The sequence below is a fragment of the Mirounga angustirostris genome, unplaced genomic scaffold, assembly GCF_029215605.1.
Source record: "Mirounga angustirostris isolate CCGP_5_RB_7025 unplaced genomic scaffold, mMirAng1.0.hap1 SCAF_1, whole genome shotgun sequence".
Taxonomy (NCBI): Eukaryota; Metazoa; Chordata; class Mammalia; order Carnivora; family Phocidae; genus Mirounga; species Mirounga angustirostris.
In genome coordinates this window covers 189966021-189988949 of record NW_026991709.1, presented here as the reverse complement: position 1 = coordinate 189988949, position 22929 = coordinate 189966021, and the positions used below count along the sequence as shown (strand labels likewise).

The following is a 22929-nucleotide window of genomic DNA, read 5'->3' as shown; positions in this document are numbered from 1 at the left end:
TAGGCATTGGGGCTGGCCTTCTGTGTCAGGAATACTCTGGCTGCAAGTAACAGAGACTGACCAACAGTGGCTTAAACAAAGAGGGTTTTCTTTTTATTTACAAGAATTCTGGATGATGGCTACTGGCATTGGGCTTGGTCAAATGATGACAGGGACAGTGCTCTGAGATTCTCTTGGCCTTTTCCTCATGTTAGCAAGATAATTGTTGTGGCTCCAGGCATCACATCCTCCATCAAGGCAGGAAGAATGGAGGGGCAGGGAGGTGTTACCCACATCTGCCTCTTTCATCAGAAAAGCATAAACTTTCCCAGAAGCCCCTGTAGACTTCCTCTTAAATTTCACTGGCCATACCTGGTCACATTCCCCCCCACCAAGCTGCAAAGGAGGCTGGAACCGTGGGAATTGGGATTTACAGCCTCCACAGTGGGAGGCAGCTAGAGAGAAGGGGAGTGCACGCGGGTGGCTGCCACAGCTCCACCGGACGATGTGGAGTGTCATCTCCATGGCTTGCCGCCTCCATGGAGCAGCTCTGGGGACCACTGAGTGCAATCTCAGCCATCCTCTCTGAGGGGCCTCCTCCATCCTGGATGCTCTGTCTTGCTTCTTTTTGTACGTCGGAACAACATGTAGACTGAGGGGGGAGACTTCTTTGGGGGAAATGGTGGTCTTTATTTGGGGACTGGGCTTTAGGATTGCGCTCACCTGGCAGACATCTAAAATAGCATTACCACATTCTCACCAAGACACGTTCAAGAGCCTTTTAGAGCCTGATTTACACACATACACGCGCATGCTTGTGCACACACACATGCGCACACGCAGACAGTATGTCTATTTACACTGGCAGGCACCCCACCCCGGAAAAGGGCACGTCTTTGGTCATCCTCAAACCACTTAGTTAGGAGTTAAGACCAGGATGACCCCTCTCCTCCTGAACATCCCACTTTTAGTCCAAGAATAAAATAGCATCCCAGCAGTAGCTTTTTCTGGCAGTTTTGGTGGGGGTGGGGGGGCAGTGTAAGGAGATGCTTTTCTAGAACTTCCCTATCACCTTAAATGATGGGTTTGCAAAACCAGAGGCAGGGATTTTATTCTTCACGGGGTGGGGGCAGGGAGAAGAAACCAGCCTGGTTTATTCTCTAAATCTTTAACAATGGGCTAGAGGCAAAAGGTTGAAACATGTAGTCGCATGTGGGGAGGGATTTTTGAGGAAGAATGAGTGAATTCACTGGAGCTGGCTCAGGTGGTGGAAACCAAGCAGGGAGTGGGTGCAGGGGCTGGAAATGGGGACTCAAAGGAGCCTGTCTATCAGGGTAGCGGTGGGGTCTTCAGACCACTGTTAGTATTTCCAGAAGCCCACCGGAAATCACTGTATATTTGTTCTCCATAGGTTTCAGGAGAAGGTAAAATATATATATATATTTTTGGCCAGAAGTGCATCAGAACGGTGGGGTAAGAAAATGCAGGTTGGCAACGATATACCTCTCCAGTGACAATGGCAATTACATAACCGACATAATTTGCTGGGCAAATGTCTTCCCAGGCCTGGGGGCCCTGGAATGGGGTGGATAATGGAGAGCCCTTGGGGCCGCAGAGGCAGGGTGGGGAACCCCCAGGGCAGAGGTTCATGGCAGTTGGGGGGCAGAGGCGGCTTCGGGGATGATGTTTCCAGTATTTACTGTCCCTGGCTGCTTACAGTGTGGTCCTCAGACCAGCAGCCCAGGAGCTGGTTAGAAATGCAGAATCTCAGCCCCCACCCCAGATCTACTGAATCAGAAGTGGTCCTCTAACAAGATCCCCAGTGATTCGTAGGCACAATCAAGTTTGAGAAGCACTGTTCTGGACTTCTGGGAGCAGGAAGGCCACGGTCCTCATTAGATGTGGTTGCCAGGCCCAGACAGGGAGGCTGTGGAGAGGAGCAAGCAAAAGCGTGGGTGTGGGGGAAGCGGGCAAACTCCAAGAAGCTGTCCTTGTTAGTACTCTTGCAGCCTGGCAGGATGTGAGCCCTGAGGCTGCCTCGTGAGCTGCCCCGCCCTTCCTCCCGAGCGGCACTTGAACCACAATCCCCTCTGCTGGCTTTCAGAGCAGGTGTTCAGAGATGCTCTGCTTAGCTGCCCCACACTTGGCCGCCGGGAAAACCACAGTCGGGGAAGTTTTCTGAGAGCAGGGAGCTGGGCCCCGTGGGGCCTGGGCAAAAGGGAGGGCTGGTCAGGCCAAAGAGGGGCCTTTCTCGCCTTCCCAATTCTGCCAGAAAAATCTCAGCAGAGCTCAGAAGCTCCTTCAGGGAGAGGTACCTTGGGAACGTTTTCTCGGCAGCAGCTTCGGTGAGTGCTCAGAGGGAAAAGCCTGGGAGCTTAGGGGCCTCCCAGCTTCTTGGTGGGTGGGAAAGAGGGCCCAGGCCCTCTGGGACATTTTCACAAGAGCAAGCATGAATATCACAGATGTCCCCAGGCTGGGGGCCCAGGGCTGCCAGATGCAGAAGGGCTGGAGGAGGGCATGGGGGCCAGGGGTGGGCTGCTCAGGCTGGGGCTTCAACGACCCTGCTCTACAGTGCTCTCTCTTCACTGGTTAGCGTGGCGATTCTCCGCAGGTTTTCCCTGACTTTGATAAATTCGGGGGCATGGTCCTCTTCCTTTTCTGGTGGTTTTTCCAGCTAATGGAGAGAAGAAGCAGAGGTGTAAAGTGGGTTGGGGGGTGGAATTCCTATTCCCCAAACCACAGTATTTGCACCAGGGATCCTCCCTGGGGAAACAGAACTGGGGATCAGCTTTGCCACCAGCCTGGTAGCTGGGGTGACAGAGCATGAGACTAAGTTTTCCCTGTGAAGCCTGGTGCAAATCGCTAGCTTCGGCTGGGCCTCAGGTTCCTCGTCTCTAAAATGGGAAAGCCACCTGGCTCGTGGGGTGGTAGTGAGAATGAAATCAGGATCAGCATGCGATAGATTGGGCTGATAAGGGAACTGAGGCTCAGAGAGGGGAGGCCACTGGCTCAAAGTCACACAGCAGAGGGAGTGGCAGTGTGAGGACTTGGGCCGGTGGTGGACTGCTGGTTGAGTCCTCGTTTTGCGTCATCTCCTCCCTCTTGCCAGCCGCGGCCACACGCAGGCTCCTGCCCCGGGGCCGGGAGACAGTCCCGGAGGAGGCTGGGGCCAGGGCTGGGCACTCCCACCCACCTGGTTCAGCCTCTGCTGCCGTCTCAGCAACTCCTGCTCAAAGGGGCACTGCAGCCGCTTGGCCTCTAGCTCTTCCTTCTTCTTCTTGATGAGCTGGTTCCGCCTGCGGTGCTCCAGGACACGCTGCAGCTCCGGCTTGCTGTCCACGCCCAGGCCCCTGGGTGGGGGGAGCCGTCAGGAGACCCCAACTTCCCCCCACCCCAGCCTCAGGGCCGCACCCTGTAGTGACACCAACCTATGCCCTTGTGTTGTACAGCCCCCTGGCAGCCCCGGGAAGGGGTCCCATTCCTGACCCCTTATATGGAGGCTCCTAGGACTTAAGACACCAGCCCAAGTCACAGCTGCGAAGGGGCTGAGTGAGGAGGCTTTGTACTCAGGCTGTCTGATGGCAGAGACCAGATTTTATGTCATTTCTGGTTATGTGCCCAGGATAAGTTTCTAGAGGTGGGATTGCTGGGTCAGGCTCTTTTAAAAGATTTTGGATACATATTTCCATCTGCCCCTTAGGAAAGGTTCTCCAACTTATACTCTGTATCAGTGTACAAGAGCATCTATTTCTCCCCGCCATCACCATCCAGTCTTTTTATATTTGAGAATCTGGTAGGCAAGAAATAAGATCTGGTTTTCATGTGTGTGTTCTCTTAGTTACGTGGAACAACAGCCTTTGAGATGTGCACCAGTCATTTGCATTTCTTCTTTTATGAACTGACTATACCTATCTTTGTTCATTTTTTGTTCCATATGGATTTTTAAGTGATATGTACATATTTTTTGTGGGTTTTATATTGCAAATGTTTCCCTGATTTGTCTTTAGGCTTTTGTCTTTTCTACGGTGGTGATGTCTTTTGACATTAAAAGGGATGACACTAAAAAACGTTTGGAGAAAATGCACATGATATACTAAGCAAGAAAAAAAGAGCCCACGGAAGATAGAAAATGACACCTGCTGGAAGGTCTTGCACAAAGCTGAAAATTGAAGGAGTCCTAGCCCCCGCCAATACCAGAACATGCCAGTAGAGGGAGCTTCAGGGGCGCCGCTGCCTTCCTCCTGGTGCTAGCCAGCTGGGCGGTATTTCCCAGGCCTCCTCCCCATTCCCTACATTACTGAGTCCCAGACCTGCCACCTCAAGCCTGACTCTTTCATTGCACCCTGGTCTCCCTGGTCCACTCATCCTCCACCCTCTCCCCGTGATTGTAACACCCCTGCTTGAGACCCTTTCCTGGTCAACACATCTCCTCTGGCCAACCTCAAAGTCAATGCTGCAAACACCCTGAGCTACTTGTGTTTCCTGTCTCTTTGCACATGCTCTTCCCTTTGCTGGGAACATACTTGCTTCCACCAGCTGATGCCCACCCCTAGTCTGGCTGACTCCTGCCCACCCTTCAGGCTTCAGCTGAGGCATCCTCTCCTCCGTGAGGTCACCTTGGACCACTCCCAGGTGCGTCCTCTGAGCTCCCAGGCCCATTTATACCCTCATTATAGCATGTGATTATGCATCCATCCCCACTGTGAGGGCAGGAACTGGGTCCCATTCCTTCTTGTACCCCAGGTCTGGACACAGTGCCTGGCACATAGTAGGTGCTCAGTAAATGTATGTGGAGGGCAGGCATGAGTGGGTAGCTGGGAGGGAGAGCAGGGCTCTTGGGGACCACCAGTGACTAGACCTTCACAGTTTGTGTGGGTGACTATGTGGGGTACCCTCAGCCCTCCTCAGCCTCCGGGAGACCCAGCATGACCATGGGGGCCTTCTACAAGGAACACCTCTGCAAGGCCCAGCAGGCTTGAGGAGATGCTTGCCAGGCGGAGGCAACCGAGCTCCATTCCCACCTTCTATGGTTCATGAGCAGCTCTCGGTGCAGCTCCTGGTGGCTCCGGGAGGCCTTCACAGGGTTCAGCAGCTTCTTGGGCTTGATGAGCTCTGGGTTCCTTTCTCTGTATTCGGGCCGGGCCATCAGTCCCCCGATGTCTGCCCGCTCCCTCTGGATCTCTGAGTACATTGAGGCTGTAGAGACAGGTGGGGGTGGAGGTTGGTCAGAGCGGGGTCTACAATCTCACCCACCCCTGTGGGGCACAGATGAAGGCTTTTGATGTTAGATGGACTTTGGCCATCTGCTGCTGTACAGTCCTGGGCTGACTACCTGACCTTCTGAGCCTTGGTCTCATTTGTGAGATGGAAATAATTGAACCTGTGTACAGGGTTGTTGTAAGGATTGGAGATGCTGTCTGTAAAGTGGGGTGTGGGGGTGAAATGATACTGGGGTACAAAATATGGGTTGACACATGCATATGTTTTTGGCCTGACTGGAGAAAATGATATCCTTTTAAAAGAATTATGTTTGAGTTTCTGTTTTTCAGTGGGCTTTAATCAAAAAAAGAAAAGATACTTAAAAAGAGCAGTATGCACTTGTTAAATTTGGATGAACATAGTGATCAAAAGGAATCTTCACCCCGTATTGTCCAGTTTCCTTTTCCATCATTCCAAATTCTCTGTGGAAGCATCCAGCTTTTCAGTTTCTCCAGATCAAAGAGGAAAGTATGAAATCCCAGAATGGCTATGTCTCTAATTACAAAGTGATGGTTGTCATCTTTAATGCAGATATCGGGCTTCTTGATGGCCTCACTTCCCCCACAGCAGCTTGAAATTTGTCAATTTACTTGAAATTCAGGCGAAGGGCTCCCTCCCCTACAAGTTGGCTCTGTATTCTTGCAATGCCTCAAAGCAAGCTTGTGTGTGTGTGTGTGTGTGTGTGTGTGTGTAAGACAGAGACAGAGACAGAGAAAGGAAGACTTCTTAAGAAGAAGTCTCCAGGGGATGACACAGCCTGGCCATCAGCTTCTTTTAGTAATTCAAGTGAAAATTGAGGCACTGGTTCTGTTCCCTTCATGAACAGAACCTGCTTTTCTGAGTTTGAACCTCTACTATATGCCAAGCAGCGGCATAAATAGGAGTTCTCCAAGTAAACTAGCTAGGGATGGTGGTGTGCACAAAAACCTGCAAGTAGGTAATAGCTCGGTGGGGTTGGAAAATGCAGGAGGAGGGGGGCGGTAGGGTGTAAATTGCAAGGTGACATGTCAGGGAATGTCGGCATCAAAGGGGAGATTATGTTTTGTAAATGGTGGCTTACCAGACACATGTTTGGCATTTCTATTATTACCCATTGCAGGGTGCTGTTTGGAGGATTAAGTGAGATCACATTTGTAAAGGTGCTGTGTAAACTGGAAAAAGTGTTAATTATTACAAGATATTTTGGAAGTAGCCAGATGAAGTGTCAGAGCATAAAACATATCTGCTAATTTTTTTTTCTTGAATTCACATCCTCAGAACTTTTTCTAAAATGATGAATTCTAATTAATTATCTTTCTTCTCTTTCTTCATAAGGCTGTTTGTTTTCAGGTTCTATCCTTCCCAACTCTTTGGTTTTTAGAGATTGTGGTAGTATTTGATAGTTAAAAATGGGCACTTGACAAAATAAACAATTGGCTATATCAGCTCCCTCATCTTTTTTTTTTTTTTAAAGTAAACTCTACACCCAACGTGGGGCTTGAGCTCATGACCCCAAGATCAAGAGTCGCATGCTCTACCAACTGAGCCAGCCAGGTGCCCCTAAAAATGTGCATACTTTCTTAGTCTGGGGGCTTACGTTGTCCGGGACCAACGGGCAATAGAATACCCTGATTCAGACTGGAGTTTGGGGAATTTCCCCCCCTTCTGCTGCCTATTCCCATTACCAGTTCCCACCAAACCTTTATCTGAGCAATTTTCAGCTATCCTCTTTACTTCCTAAGTGCTCAGCTCTCATCCTATCCAGCCCATTATCACACCATACTTAAGTAACTGCTGCAGCTCCTTGGTTACTAATCCTTCCTGTAGTCCTTTTGTGTCCCCCAACCTTCCAGAACGTCATAATTTTCATGAGTCACACCATCTTTGAAGTAACTAACTATATTGTATGTTACCAGAGCCATAAGGCAGGAAACAAATACATTGTATAACTTTAGGAAAAGGGAGGGCAGAATTAATTTGCTTAAGATATCAACTACATACCCAGAATTCCCAAGTGGATTAATAGAAAAACACTTGGAACTAATGAGACAATTCAGTGGCGTGGCCAGATACAAAGTAAGTACACAAAACCAAGAGCTCCTGCATAACAGGAATGACCATTGAGGAAGTACACAATAAAATTTTTCGTTCATTCTACAATATGTTTTGAGTTCCTACAATTTGCTAGGTTTCATGGTAGATACCGGACGCACAGAGGTGAACTAAGCAAACAAGGTTCCTGCTCTCACAGAGCTGACATTCTATTAGGGAGGCAGACAGTAAACATGTACACATACCAATCAAAACAAATGATTGCAAATTGCCACGAGCCCACTGAAGGAACCGGGGGCCTGGGATAGAGACTAACAGGAGGGCCCACCTTCAGCCAGGTGCACTGGGAGGGTCGCTCTGAGGAGGTGACATTTCAGATCTGAGGATTGAGAAGAAGGAGGGGAGGCTGTTTGGGGCAGAGGGAAGGAACAGCCTGTGTGACTCATGTACCTTGAACAAGCTTAGTCTGTTCAGGGAACAAAAAAGCACAGTGTGTCTGGAGTGGCGTGAGTGAGTGACGGGAAGAGTGTTTGGTGTGAGGGTGGATGGTGGGTTCAAGTTGGGGAAAGAGCGCGTCTCATTTGATTTTTTAAAAAGGTCATTCTCTCTGGTGTGTGGGGGAAACACTGTCAGCAGGTTTTGGGAAATTTTTATAGGACTCTGGTTTCTTTGACTTCCACGGGGCACTCGCTGTCTCTCCTTCCTGTTAAATTTCAGAGGAAAAGCCTCTGATTGGCGTGGCTGAGACTCTTCACCCCATACGTCACCAGCCAGCCCACTGGGGCCAGGCTGCACCGTGGCTGCGGGACCCTTTCCGCTGAGTCCTGCTTGGAAGAGGGACCCTCTATGTGTGCAGCCAGTCCTGCACCCAGGTCCAACCAGTGACCAGCTCTGGCTCCAAGCCTGTTTGTTTATTTTATTTTTTAAATGAAATCAGCGTGTAGTTGTGGGGTTGGTGTCCTCCTGAGCCTTGGGCGGTGAGGTGGTTCAGGCAGGGATCCTGAAGGATGTGTTGGTTCTTCCGGCCAAAACTGCAGGCTGGGAAAACCGCTGCCTTTGCCAGCTCCAGAAGTGACAGGTGTGAGGTCTGTGGACACGCGTGTGGGGGCCCTCCAGGGCTCAGAGAGCCACTAAGCCAGCCTTCCTGCCTTTTAGTTTAATTAAGAGCCCCCCTCCCCCGTTTAGAAGGGCCTCACACAGGTGCTGCAACCACAGGGGCTGCTCAACAAAGCCCAGATGCTAGGCCAAGAAAATCCGGGCTGCCCTTGGGGGGAGGGGGCAGGTGGGCCTCCTGAGCAGAGCTGGGGTCCAATCCCCGGGCTGCTCTGGCCAGGTCTGGCAGGCAGCTGGGGTGTCCTGAGAGATCAGAGGCCCTCAGATCTGATGATGGGGGCAGAGTGTGAGGTCGCCTCTGAAAAGACAGAGATGAAGGCCCAAGGGAAGAGGTGGCAGAGAAGAGGAACAGGCCAATGGAGGGGAAAGTTAAAAGGCTAGTGAAGATCCTTCACTGCTTGTCAAAGAAATGCGGAATGAAGCTTAGGTATATAGACACCGGAGCCCTAGGGACCTGGATTTGAATGTTGGCTCTGTCCCTTCTTAGCCTCGGGCAAGTTTACCTCTCCTCTGCAGCAGGAGTCCACAAACTAAACCTCTGGACCAAATTCAACCGCTTTGGAACACAGCCTCGCCCACTCATTACTTCCGGTCTACATGGCTGCTTTTGCGAGAACAGCAGAGTCCAAAAGGTGCAACAGCTGCCCTTGTTCAGCGTCCTTCTTCATGACATTGCTGCCAAATAAACGAGGGGACATAGCACAGAGCTGAAGCTCAATAGAGCTACTTAGCTGGGCAGCCAAATACAGCAAGGCAGGTTGTGCACTGCACAACTGTAGGGCCTCACTCCTGTAAATTGAACTATGAGTGCAGCCCCTGGAATTACACAGTGTGGCCACCCTATTAGCTCTTATTAACAATTACTAATAAATTCCAGTCCTAGTCTTAGAGCTTTCTTATCCTCTTTAAAAACAGCACTGATTTCATCAGTGGCTCTTAACCCTAGCTACGTATTGGCATCACCAGAGGAAGTTTTAAAAATACCAATGCCTGAGTGGTACCCCAGGGATTCTGATGTCATTGGCCTGGGAGGGCAGCCTGGACTTTGGGATTTTAAAAAGCTCCCCCAATGATTCCAATAGTCAGGCAGCTTTGTAAACCATGGCGTTATTAAAAAAAAAAAAATCAATCTTTGCTGAGTGATTTCAGCTGCCTGATTGACCGGTTATGGTGGGCAGGTGTGGTTAAGGTCATAGTTCTTAGCCACTGGGTGACCTTGGATGGGTCTTAATCTCGAGGACTCGCTTCCTGTGTAAAATCATGATGCTGTGAAGACGGGATGAGCTGAGAGGGGCAGGCACAGCCAGTAGGTGACAGCTAAATTGAATGTCTTGCATGACTGCGAGATGGGCAAATCTCGCCTACTCTGCAGACGGTGGGATGGCATCTTTGGGGGTAGGGTGGGGTGGGTAGTAAAAGGTCAGGGGAGAGATTGGCAGCTTCTCCCTTGGTTCTTCCCTGTTTCTGCTGATAACCCAAGAAGTCCCACAGTTCCTCCCCAGGGGCCCTGCAGACACCAGCCCCATGCCAGGCAAGGCTCAGCTGGGATCAGTAACCAGTAAGTGCTCCCAGGCTGAGCCCACCCGCCGCTGGGGCATGTATGACTGATGTTAGAGTGGTGGCTTTGAAACTGAGCAAACCACCCTGGCCACAGGAGAGCAATGAGGAGAGACTGAAGGGAAGTGGCAGTGGTGGAGACCCAGGTCCCAGTGGATCTTGAGCTGTCTAAGGCCTTCATGTCCCCTTCATCTGCCTCTCTGCCCTGGTGGCTCTGGTTCTGTCTTTGATGGCATCAGTTATAACACATGACACATGAGCCAGTCAAGCTGCAAGGTTAAGGCAAATGTTTTGGAGGAGACAGACTGGGTTTGGAACATGGTAGGTTGCTCCTTACTTGCTGTGTCACCTTGGGCAAATAGCTTCACGTCTCTGAGCCTCTGTTCAATGGGGATAATGGCCATACCTACTTGAGGGGCTGTTTAGAGGGTGAAACGATAAAATGTGCATGTCGTGGTTAGTCCAGTGCCTGGCACAGTGATGCTCACAGAAGGCAAACTTCCCTCCTTTCCTGAGGGGACCTGTGGTGAGCATTCAGCATTCGGTGAAGGCTCACTCACCTGCTTCTGGATCTCACAGTTGCCCTGGGAGGCTGTCAGCTGTACTGTTTTATTATGCCTGTTTTGTAGATGAGAAAGCTGTGCCGGAGGTCTGGCAGCTGGAGAACTCCTAGCTCAAGGGAAATCCAGACTCACCGGGGAGCCCCAGCCCAGCCCTCACTGCCTTGGGCTTGAGCCAGAATCCACAGGCCTGTCTGCCCAGGGGCTGGCCTTTGTTTAGGACGGGGCCAGCTGGTGGCCTTCCCTCCCCGGGTGTTGGTCAGAGTCTTCCCTGTTCTCCCTCCCTGCACCCTTGTTCCTTATTACCATTCAAGCTGCGGGTTCAGAACACACCTGGGACCTTCTTGCCTCAACACTTCAAGAGGTGGGAAGGGTAGAGGAGGAGAGAGGCTTTTTAAATAACCACTGGCAAAGGAGAGAGAGATGTTCAATGCAAATGACAAGCACAGCCTCGGCCACCAGATTTCCCAGCCCCTTCTTGCTTTTTTTCCTCCCAGTAGGGAATGTGCCCTTTTGTGTTTCACTGACCGGAGACCGAAGAACAATGTTCTTGGTGGCCCCTGCCTGGAATCAGAGCTCCTTGTTCATTTGGAGGCAGCTCCCCGCCCCCCCCCCGCCCACCCCATGGGAAATGGTTCAAAAGTCCTAACCATTTTGCCTTGAGTCCACCGTGACCTCCCAGCTTGTGAGGAGAAGGTCTGGGTGGGCATTCAGGGGTTTGAATCAATTCCATAGTAGAGTCCGGAGCTGGACACGGAAGGCCCTTAGCCAGGCTGGTGCAGAGTGGAGGGCAAGTGTCAGCAGGCCAGGTATTCCTGCCGGCCCACCAGTGGCATGATGCCAGCCATTCTACTCGGGAATATGCCTCCAGGGGATCGATCCTGGCAGGTACTTACCACTAGCGGAGCTAAGTGCCACTCAGGATCCCAGCCCCTGGGGACGGAGCTCTTGGGGCTGCTCACAGCCGGGGGAACCAGCCAGGTTTGGCAGCAGTTCCAAAAAGTGACACACCAAACCCCTGATTTCCATCTCAGTCCCAGGCTTGCCTCTCCTGCAAGGGGCTAGAGCCACATTCACCAGGCGGTTACCACGTTACCACGCACGTGGGCTGCCTGTGTGCGAAGCCCCTTGCAGCCAGAGCTGGGGAAGTTGGCCCCACAGACTGGGGAGGTGGCTACTGTTGGCCACCCCATTCCACAGATGAAGGAAGGGAGGCTCTGAGGGGTCATCTAACTTCCCCAGATCACACAGCCAGTGAAGGAAGGAGCTCGAATTGAAGCAGGGAGCTCTGTCTCATGCCAAGACCTGGGGTCTCTGACTTCAGCCCTGCGGCACCCCGGCCTATTGTCTGTCTAGTAATGAGGATTAAACCCGCTACTCTGTGTGATAAAGGACTTGGGTGGGGGACAGAGCCCAGGTCCCCCAGCTCCAACAGCTCAGCTCCCCTGCCCTGGGGCTCCACAGCCCTTTGGCCCTCGCACCTCCTCCCACACGGCCCCTAGCTCCACAGCAAGGGAAACAGAAGAGAAATGGTCTTACTTCTCAGCTGCGTCTCCGGGCAGGGCAGGGAACTCGGGAGCCGCGGCTGGGTCCCTCACTCCGCTGGGAAGTCCCAGGCGAGCAAGGAGGGCCGCCTCTGAAGGGCGGTTCTTACAACCCTGGGGATGGCGGGCGGCTGCAGTGTGCCAGTGAGTGAGGCAGCTCTGCATTCCTGTTTATTCTGGTATCAATAAAAAGGAACTGTTACTATAGTAACAGATATTTCACTTGGTGCGCGGCCACTTCCACAATGCGGAACACCGCGTCCAAGCCACATGCCCGAGAGGCACAAGTAAATACCTATTTGGTCCGCTTGTGGAGACGGAGAACCCTGCCAAGCTTTATCTGAGCTGGGTGGCTCGCACAGAGGCATTTCCCTTGTTTCCAATGGGAGGGTCAGTGAGAGTGCATTCCAGAGCCTCCCCAGGAGAGGGGGAGCCGAGCATCCGGCCCCCCCCCCCGCAGTGCCCAAGGCTTTGGGAGGAAACCGGGCTCTGAGGTGGGAAGGGAGGGCGAACAGACATGGGTTCAGTTCTTGGTCATCCACTGGGTCAGGATCTCCATACATCTTATTTACTCCACACTCTGAACTTCAAATGAACTTCAGAGAGGAGCAACGGGAGTTTGCACAGTTGAGAGTGTGAGGAAGGTAGAAGCTGGTGGGATCTGGGCCGGAGCAGGCCCTGGAGTCTGCCCAGCGGGGCTCAGGCACCAGCCCCTTTGGTGAAGAGTCTTGTTTGGCTGCAAGGCCGTGGAGCCCAGGATGTACATCAACCATGAATAGGGGCATTGTGCCCTCTTTGGCCTATGTCATTAATTTGACTGACATTTGTTGAGCACCTACTGTGTTCCTGGCCCTGTTCCCAGTGCTGGAGGTACAGTGTGAATGACAGCCTCGGGCTCAGGGAACCTGTATTCATGGGTAGGGGGGGTCAGACTAAAAAGGAGACAAACCAGAAACTTTGACCTGTGATGAAAGTCGGGCTGAAAGTAAGGCTGGGTGAGGTGGAGGGGAGGGGCTGAGCTCCGGAAGGGTGCACACAGAGGCGCTGACCTTTTAGGGAGGCCTGGGTGGTGAGAAGGAGTCAGCACTGTGATGTCCGTTCCCATACGAGAGCATTCCAGGGAGTGGGCAGAGCCAGTGGAAAGGCCCCGGGGTGGGAGTGAGTTTGATATGGTGGAAGAAGGCCAGTGGGGCCGGAGTGTTGGCATGAGGGGGAGGTGGGGCTTGGGGTTGAACAGGGAAGTAGGGGGCAGGTAGTGCATGGCCTGAGAGGCTTGACCAAGCCGGCCATTCTGGAGCCGCTTAAATAAACCTAGAGGGTCATGAATTCTTGGGTATAAAACAATTTTCCAGAAACAACACATGTTCCATTTTGTTCCTTCTTCCTAAATTCTGCCTCTCTTGAAGTACTTTGAATGGTATCCTCCCCAGACTTCCTATCCTGCTGTGGCTTAATTTACTAAATTCTGGTGGTGAAAGACTGCCATTAAATTCTTGTCAAGCCACTCTTTGTTGCCACATGTTGTCTCACTGTGCAAATGGTTCTTCTAGGCATTTCCCAGGGCCCATAGCGGCTGATCTGAACCAATCCAGGTGCCCTCCAGCAGCAGGGGGAAGAGGAGGGAGCCTGGGGAACTGACAGCTTCCGTTCCCCACCTGGAGAAGACAGAGCCCCCTACTCCAGCTTACTCCAGGGGAGCAGACTCTGAGAGTCCCCATGCCAGCAATGACCTTCATCTCTACTTTGTATTCTCTTTATTGGAAGACTCTGATGGCAGCCCCAGAGCAATGGAGAGCCAAGGAGGGTGGGCAGGCATCCCCCAAGCTTGGGCGCCATTTTCCCCAGGCAGCTGGGACTCACTATGTCTCTTCCATTAAAGCTCTTCTCACAGTCCAACCTGTGTACAAACCCGTCAGGCTCACCCACCAGACTGCCGGGCTGGGACTTTACCTTATCCTTCTTAGTATTCCCTGTCCCAGTACCAAGGTGCTCAATAACTATTGTTGACTTATACACACCAAAGACATTGACACTCCTATTTATTTAATTTTCAAGATTCAGAAGTTAGTACGTATAGTACCTAGAGGACCAGTCTGGAGGCATATATAATGAACTGCTAAAGTGGACTTGGGTGGGGGACAGAGCCTGGGTCCCCCAACTCCAAAAGCTCAGCTCCCCTGCCCCGGGGCTCCATGGCCCTCTGGCCCTTGCACCTCCTCCCACATGGCCCCTAGCTCCACAGCAAGGGAAACAAAAGAGAAATGGTCTTACTTCTCAGCTGTGTCTCTGGGCACCAGCCCCTTTGGTGAAGGTCTTGGTTGGCTGCAAGGCCATGAAGATCAATGTTCTAGATCAATGTATCTCAAATGTCATGACTAGCCATCATTTGTGAGATGAGTGTTAAAATGGAATTAAAATGGGCCATCTCCCGGATTGCTGTATTAGAACTTATGAGGGAGGGGCCCATAAATTTGGATTTTTAACACATCCCCCTGGGGATTTGTTTATCTCTGGGAGTTTGAGAACCACTATTCTATGGCATGAAATTACAGGCCCTTCTCCTTAGTCACAATATTTCTCTCATGTTTGTGGTTTAAACAGAAAACCAAGCATACATTGCTTTTGCTCTCAGGAAACAATAAAGATTAAAAATATGAGAAAGAGCAACCTTTTCTGACCACCTATAGTTATGATTCACATCTGGTTCAGTCATGTCCGTTTTGCATATTGGAAAATAGAGGCCTTCCAGGCAAATGAGCCTTTTAGGAGTTTACTCCAGGTTACCGTGGAATTCAGTTCCAGTTGCTGCTTCCTGCCTTGGTGGGTGGAGCTTTCCCTGGAGGCCTTCCCATTCTCCCTAAAGGAAGGACTCCGGAATACCAGGGGCCTGGAGATCAGACCTCTTGCTCAGCCCCAGAAGAGCTGAAGGGGAATCCCATACGTTCAGCACACTCCTCCCACACTCCCTTCTTGTCCCTTTGAAGTTTGTTTTCTTGGGAACTTAGGCTCCAAAAGGAAGAGGGGTAGTGAAGACCAGGAGAGGCAGTCAGGAGTGAGAGCTGGGGAATTTTCCTGCTTCCATTGTGGGCTGGGGCTGCAGCTTGCAGTAAAAAAAACAACAAACTTCCAAAAACATCTTTCCTTTCATTTTTGCTCCCCTTTATCCAAGCTCACAGGCGCCTGGAGCAGCTTATCTGGGTGCACAAACATCAGACAAGAAGTTCCCATGGCAACTCAAAACTTCCTCCTCAGCACTGTATTCAGTCTAAATCTCCAGGGTCCCTTTTCAAGGCCTCAATGAGGTTTCTGAGAAGCCACCCACAAAACAGCCTTAGGATCCAACCTCCTCCCCACCCCCAGCATGCTCAGTTGAAAGGACGCGGAGGGGGGTAGAAACTGTATTGGCAGAAAAACTTGTCATGGGATCTGTGGAGAGATTATAAAAGGAATGAGAGTTGCCTTTACAACAGATTTGAACCAGGAAGAATTTACCCGGTGGAGGGATTTCAAGTGTGCAAACGGGAAAGTATCCGGGATAGGGGAAGAACTAAGTTTTGTTTCAGAAAGCTGGCTCTCCACTCAGCGGCAGTGAAGCCTGGCGAATCTGGTCTCTTAGCTGCAGAGGGGCCCTGGGGTGCCCCCTAGCCCCAGCACATTTTAACTCATAGCCAGGCCAAAGATGGACAGTGGAGCTAAGGATGGGGAGAGAGAGCGAGAGAGAGTGGGGAACCTGGGCAGACCATAGCTTGTCAAGCCAAGCAAACTTCCGTGATTGCTGACAGTGGAGTTCCCAGATATAGCAAATAAAAATGCAGCACGCTCCATTTAAATCTGAGTTTCAGATAAGCAATGAATATGTTTTTAGTATAAGCATAGCCATACAATAGTTGGATTATATGTACACTAAACTATTATTTGTTGTGTATCCGAGCTTCAAATTTAACTGGGTATCCTGCATTTTATCTGGCAACCCTGACTTGCAGGCAGGGATGGAGGCTATGGCTGCCCCCTTCCTCCCCCCCCCCGCCCCCGCTACTGCTGATATCCACGGGCACCTGGAGCGGTTCCTCTGTCCACACTGCAGAGAGATGCCTCCCTCCCTCCTGAACACCCAGCCTGAGCTCCAGGTAGGATGTAGGTAATGAACCTCAGGGGGACCTTTACTACAGCGCTGCGTAGCTTCCCGGGTATGGCCAAGCATGAGTTACTCCCTTCTAGCTCCGTGGTTAAGAGCATGGACTGTGGTGTCAGTGCAGATACCACTCCTTGATCCACTGCTAGACCGCTAGGTGACCTTCAACTCCTCGTTTCCTCATCTCTGTATGGGGCAGACATTCTTTTGAGGAATAAAGGAGATACCACATGGGATGTCTTCACACTGCCTGTTGCAGAGTCTGGGCTCCAAAGTGGTCGCTGTTATTTTGATAACCCATTTAAAAGCAATAAAAATTTTCATCCACATGAAAAAAGTGGGATTAAAGACCAGAGTTGATAGGACCTCAGCAATGTGAAACAATGTAAAACAAACACAACCACACACACAAGCTATGCATAGCAAAGACTTTGAGGAGATAGCCCCAAATGTTACCAGTAGCTGCTTACAGTTAGTGGGATTGTGGGTAAGTCTTCCCCTTCTTTATTCTCAATTTCCCAAAATATTCATGGTGAACATGTAATACTTTAATATTAAAAAAATTATTTAAAAATAATTTGTGGTGAACAATTTTCTAGAAGTGTTCTATTACTTGGTGCATGACTTGAGACTACTGTAAATGAAAACGGATGGCTACCACCTTGGATTTGACTCCATAACCCCATCCTTGGGGGCTCCTAAAGGAGGGGTGCTCTCTTGCCTCTTCACTAAATAGCCCAGTTGGATCCTCACCCTGACTCTTACTTCCTGCTCTTCCATGTGTGAGACAACCAAGTAGTGCTTCTAGAGGTACGTGGCCCTGGGTTTGAATCTCAGCTCCACCCCTGATGTGCTGTGTGGCTTTAGACAAGCCATGTTATCTTCTGAGCCTAAATTTCCTCATGTTTAAAATAGGGGTTAGGCACATGCACATGCACATGCACCCCAATGTTCATAGCAGCAATGTCCACAATAGCCGAACTGTGGAAGGAGCCGAGATGCCCTTCAACAGATGAATGGATAAAGAGGTGGTCCATATATACAATGAAATATTACTCAGCCATCAGAAAGGATGAATACCCAACTTTTACATCAACATGGATGGGACTGGAGGAGATTATGCTAAGTGAAATAAATCAAGCAGAGAAAGACAATTATCATATGGTTTCACTTATATGTGGAACATACAGAATAGCATGGAGGACATTAGGAGAAGGAAGGGAAAAATGAAGGGGGGGCAATCAGAGGGGGAGATGAACCATGAGAGACTATGGACTCCAGGAAACAAACTGAGGGTTCTAGAGGTGAGAGGGTTGGGGGGGTGGGTTAGCCCAGTGATGGGTATTAAGGAGGGCACGTACTGCATGGAGCACTGGGTGTTATATGCAAACAATGAATCATGAAACACTACATCAAAAACTAATGAAGTACTGTATGGTGACTAACATAACATAAAAAAAAAAAAAGGAGGTTAATACTTCTTACCTCCCTGAGAGGAGGGACATATCTGTTATATTTATGAATACATCCATGTGCCTTGTATGGGGGTAGTGCATACTGGTGGTCAGTATATATTGGTGGGAGGAATAACGGAATTACATTGATGAGTTGACAGATGTACAGCATTTGGCAAAGCGAGTGGCAATAACAGGTGATCAGCATTATTGGCCATTATTATTACTAGTCTCAGGAGGTGTGCAGAAGTTGGCCTGGATGGACCTAAGTTGCCACTAAGTGTTTTCTACCCCATAGTGGGATAGAAGCTTTCTCTTAGCAGGACCATGGGCGAGCAGCTAAGCTCTTTAAAGCCCAGTCTCCTCATCTGTTAAATGGGGATGACAATTAGCAGTGACCTTGTAGGGTACTTAAGAATGAATGAGCCAGCAGTGCCTAGCACAAAGTCAAAGGCCTTGCCCCCTCCCTGGCTTGTAGCTGCGAGTGGTACAGATACAGGGCAGGCAAGTAGGGCCCGTGGGATGACTCTGATACGTCTGCTATTCTGAATAGGTTGCTAGTGAAAAATGTTGCCTTTTGAATGAGGCTCATCGCTGCAGCTCCGGGCTAGGCGGAGCACAGCGTTTTCAGATTAGATAGCCCTTCCTCATCTTTGTGAGAAGATAGGAACTGGATGGGAACACTTAAGAGTGCTTTGCGAGAAAATCGCTGGAGCTGGGGTTTGAAATCGGATTCATGGAATTATAGAGCTCCTCCCTTTCTGCCTGCCCCAGCTCAGCCAGATTTAAGACCCTCCCCCAGGAAGGCGCCGGGAGTCCTGAAGTCTTCGCCAGTTCTTGCTTTTGGACTTAAGAAAACCGTTGTTTCAATGTTCCCAAGCAGTAGCTCCGTGTGGGGATCTCCGCAGGGCGGAGCCAGTCTAAGTAAGAGAGGCAGTCGGTCCCAGAACGGACGTCGCGGGGGGCGGGGGAGGGTCAGGGGAGTTGGTGGGTCGGGGCCCGTGCAGACGTGCTGCCAATGACTCCCCTCGCGCCTTTGGCTCCAGGGGTCCGGCCGCAGGACCACTGGGTGGGGCGGGCTCTTTGCCCACGGCAGATCGGCAGATCGTAGCTGCCCCGTGAGCCCAAGTCCCCTGACACTTTCTAATCACTTACCCCAACTGGCAGGGACCTCGCTTGAGAAGGATTTTCACCTTCCCTAAACCTCTCTTTCCAAGCACAAGGTCCAGAGGGAGCCGCCCCAAACGCTTACTGCACACCTTCCTTTTCTTCTTTCTACATCTTCGGTTTTCCCAATTATTTTTACACGGACTATATACCATGTTTGTTTCATTTTCCTAAAGAAAACATCTCTTATTGTCCTGAGTAGAAAAGTAGTATGTGCTTACTGCAAAGAAGTAAACAAAAAGGCAAATAGGAGAGAAAAAAAGAAACACCTTGTCATCCAACTCTCATCCTTGAAAATAACCACCGTATGTTTCCTTCTAAATCTTTTTCTCTTTACATGCATAATATATAGAAAAATGGTTTCTCCCCTTCCTCTAACTTGCTCTCTTGCCCTTCCGCCGCTAATGTAATACCTCGCTGGACATGACCAGCGGCTATGCGTCTGTGCTTCTTCGTGCCCCACTGCAAGCAACTCCGGTCTTACCCATTTGCCCCTCTGCCACGCTCACAAACGCCTTCGCGCGCATTGGAGACCCGCCAGGAGATGGAACCTTGCCGCACTTTCAGTAGTTACGAAACGGGGTGAGTGTGTATGTGTGTATTTGGGGGGGCACGCTCGCACACTGGAATAAAGCGATATATCTAATGATAGGTCCCCCAAAGGAAGAATGTAGGAGGGAAAGAAGGAATGAAAGGAGAACGTGGAAAAGTAATTTAAAAGAATGAAAGAAGGGAGGAAAGCAGAGCAATGAAGGGGGGACCGAGGTGCTCGGCGCGGCGGGCTGGTCAGCCTGAGCGCGGGGTGCCCGCCCTGCCCTCTCGAGCTCTCCACGACGTAGGGGCGGGGAGGCCTTGCCCTCACTTACCGGACCGGAGCAACACGGCCCGGTAGAGACCCGTGGCCTCGGCGGGGTCCCGTGGCCGCTCGCCCAGCCTCTGCGCCATGCGCCTGTGCGCCCGACTGTGGAGCCGGCACTGCCGACCGGGAGCGCACCGGAGGATAGTACTCTGGAGCCGGAGCGCCTCCGCAGCGGTGACGCGCGAACCGAGGCCCAAACCCTGCTGCAGATCGAGTTACCACCGAGGCGGGAGCGCCCGGCGAGGAGGCGCCGCGGGGGAGGGATAGAGGGCAGGGACAAGGGCAGGTAGCCTGCCCGCACAGCAGGGTCCGGTGTGAAGACTCCTGACCCCCGGGTTCCAGGGCCAGGGGAGAACCCGATGTCCTGATTTCTGGCCTTGGTCTCCCACCTACTCTTCTCCATTTCTTCATTTCCCTGGCCGCTGGCCTCGTTGAATGCTACAAGCAGGTGTGGGATTCTGAAGTGGCATCTCTGGGATCACGTCCCAGTGCCACCAGTTAATAACTGTGTGATCCCACGATTTAATTACCTAACCTCTCAGAGCCACAGTTTTCTCATCTGTAAAATGGGGATAACCACAGTACTTATTATTTCCACAGAGTTATGAGGGTAATATGTATGTATATGTAGTATATGTATTCTATATACTGACTATATGTATTCTATATACTGACTATATATATAGTCGACTATATTATATATAGTCAGTATATGCATTATATATAATCTTAGAACAGTGGCTAGGGCAGAACAAACACTATATACTGGTATTAAAAAAAGTGTCTTGGGGTGAGGTGGCACTGAGAAGCAGGGAGCTTTACTGTAGGAGGCAAGATGTGGTGGGACTCCACTAGACTGATTTCTCCCAGTTTGTACAATTCCTTTAATAGCCAGAGATGGGAGGACCAACCAAAAGAGTCTAAAGGTGGAGAAGCAAAGTCAACCAGGCAGATTTGGAAGATATAAGAAACTGACAATTTTGATTATCTACTCTGTTTGGTGCTGTGCTGTTTCTTCTAATATAAAAACTAACATTCATTGTGTACTTTATGTCCTATCTCATTTTAACTTCACAATCTTATGAATTAGTGTCTATTAGCCTTCCAATTTTGCAGATGAAGAAACTGAGGCTCAGAGAGGGTCAGCAATTTACCTGGGATCACACAGTATGGATCTGGGACACACTCTGGTAGTCCAACCTCAGACTTGGGTCACTCTGCTCTGCTGCCCCTCTATTATCTCATTTACGCTGCACGGAAGTGCTGAAGGGTAGGTATTATCTCCAGTTGAGAGATGAAGTCATTGAGACTCAGGGAGGTGAGGTGGCTTACCCATGCTTACATAGCTAGTTGAAAGATCCAAGACTTAATCCAGTTCTCCACTCACGAAACTAGTGCCCCTGAAATCTATAGACCCTCTGGAGCTGTCCAGGGTACTGGATGGCCTCTGTTCAAGGCTGTGCCTATGTGCGCCAGAGAATCTTGAGCGGGCTGTTGGAGTTTTGGCAAATCAGTACTGTCTCCCTGTGCCTCTGTGTCCTCTCCAGCCTTGGTGCCCCCTAGGCCAGCTGTCAGCCAAGTCCTCTCTAGTTGGTCCTTTGCCACTTTCCAGGCCCAGCTTCTGCTGTGACTCAGAGATCTCTATACTTCTCTGCTCTTCAGTTACCACCCCCAGTCCCAAGGACCCAAGTGACACACTTTGATCTTTGGGGACGTCACTGATTGGTCAGATGATCATGTCTCATCAACAACCAACCATCATGAGTGCCAGGCAAAATCACAGACATTTGACATTGACTATTTCATAGCCATTCTTTAGAGGATGAAATTATATATAATTTATTATTAATCTCATTTAATCCATTCTTTGATCAAGTATGATTATGCCCCTTTTAGAGAGACGGAAAATAAGGTTCAAGTGACTTGCCCACAATCACATAACTAGTTAGTAATGGAGCTGAAATTGGAACTCAGATGGTGCCAAAGCTTTTGCTGCAGGGGGGAAACAAAGCTAGCTGTTGAACAAGGTGGGGTGTTCAGGAAAATTGTGACTAAGTAATGAGCTTTTACAGAACATTTGAAAAGGATTAACTCTGGCTGCACTCCTGAGGAATTCTAGGTGGGTCTGACTTACCTGAGCCATTTAGTCTCTGCTTCTCATTTTCATTATGGAATATGGCCTGAGGAGAGTATTCTTTCTGTGAACAGAAGGAAAGTAGGTGGAGTGAGGACCCCCTGTTCCTTGGCAGGGGAGGACTGAAGAGATATTCATAATGTCCCTGAGTTCCCACAGGAGGGACTGATCAGGGTCAAATTCCTCTCCAGGGAAACAAATTACTATCATCCTTAGAATATGTGTGTATGTATATGCATGCACACGTGCATGTTGTGGCCATTTATGAGACATGCTCTTTTAAAAAAATAGATTTTTAAGAACAGTTTTAGATTTAGAGAAAAATTGAGAAGATAGTACAGAGAGTTCCTTATACTCTGCATCCAGTTTTTCTGTGAGCATCTTATATGTATGTAGATGTAGATGTATGTAGTATGGCACATTTGTTACAATTAATGAGCTAATATTGACACGTTATTATTAACTAACGTCCATACCTTACTTAGGTTTCCTTAGTTTTTACCTAATGTCCTTTTTCTGTTCCAGAATCCTATCCAAGATACCAGGTTACATTAGTTGTCAGGTCTCCTTGAGCTCCTCTTGGCTGTAATAGTTTTTCAGACCTTCTTTGTTTTTGATGACCTTGACAGTTTCAAAGAGCACTGAGATCCATATTCTTTTATGTTGAGTTCTTATCCTTGCTGTTGCTTTTACCTGAACTACCTTCTCCTTACCTTCCTGGCAAACTCTTCATCCTTCAAGGGCCAACTCAGAAGGCTTCCAGGTTTGGTCCTCAAAATCAGTTCTTAGACCTCTTCTCTCTATATACTGTCATGACTTTATTTTATTTTATTTTTTAAAGATTTTATTTATTTATTTGACAGAGAGAGACACAGCAAAAGAGGGAACACAAGCAGAGGGAGTGGGAAAGGGAGCAGCAGGTTTCCCGCAGAGCAGGGAGACCAATGAGGGGCTCAATCCCAGGACTCTGGGATCATGATCTGAGCCAAAGGCAGACGCTTAATGACTGAGCCACTCAGATGCCCCAATACTGTCATGACTTTAAAAACAACTCTAAGCCAATGATCCCCAAATGCATAGTTCCAATCCAGACTTTCACTCTGAGCTTAAACTTTGGCCAACAGGCTGCTTGACATGTCC

The 22929-nt window shown here is 49.9% G+C and overlaps 1 protein-coding gene across 3 annotated transcripts in view; it reads right to left on the bottom strand.

Annotated features, from left to right (window-relative positions):
- Window positions 1–67: 67 nt before the first annotated feature.
- Window positions 68–22929, bottom strand: part of FAM107A (family with sequence similarity 107 member A) — a 51554-nt gene continuing 28692 nt past the window's right edge. Inside the window, exons 1-4 of one of the 3 annotated variants that reach the window (XM_045862049.3) lie at window positions 19663–19784; window positions 5001–5175; window positions 3173–3329; window positions 68–2653 (exon numbers count right to left, since the gene is read on the bottom strand). In XM_045862049.3, the coding sequence (XP_045718005.1) occupies window positions 2546–2653; window positions 3173–3329; window positions 5001–5175; window positions 19663–19741 (519 nt within the window). In that variant the 5' untranslated portion in view covers window positions 19742–19784 and the 3' untranslated portion in view covers window positions 68–2545. Of the gene's footprint in view, window positions 2654–3172; window positions 3330–5000; window positions 5176–12038; window positions 12313–19662; window positions 19785–21789; window positions 21854–22929 lie in introns of those variants that run through there. The other 2 variants (XM_045862048.3, XM_045862050.3) reach the window with 2 other exon arrangements.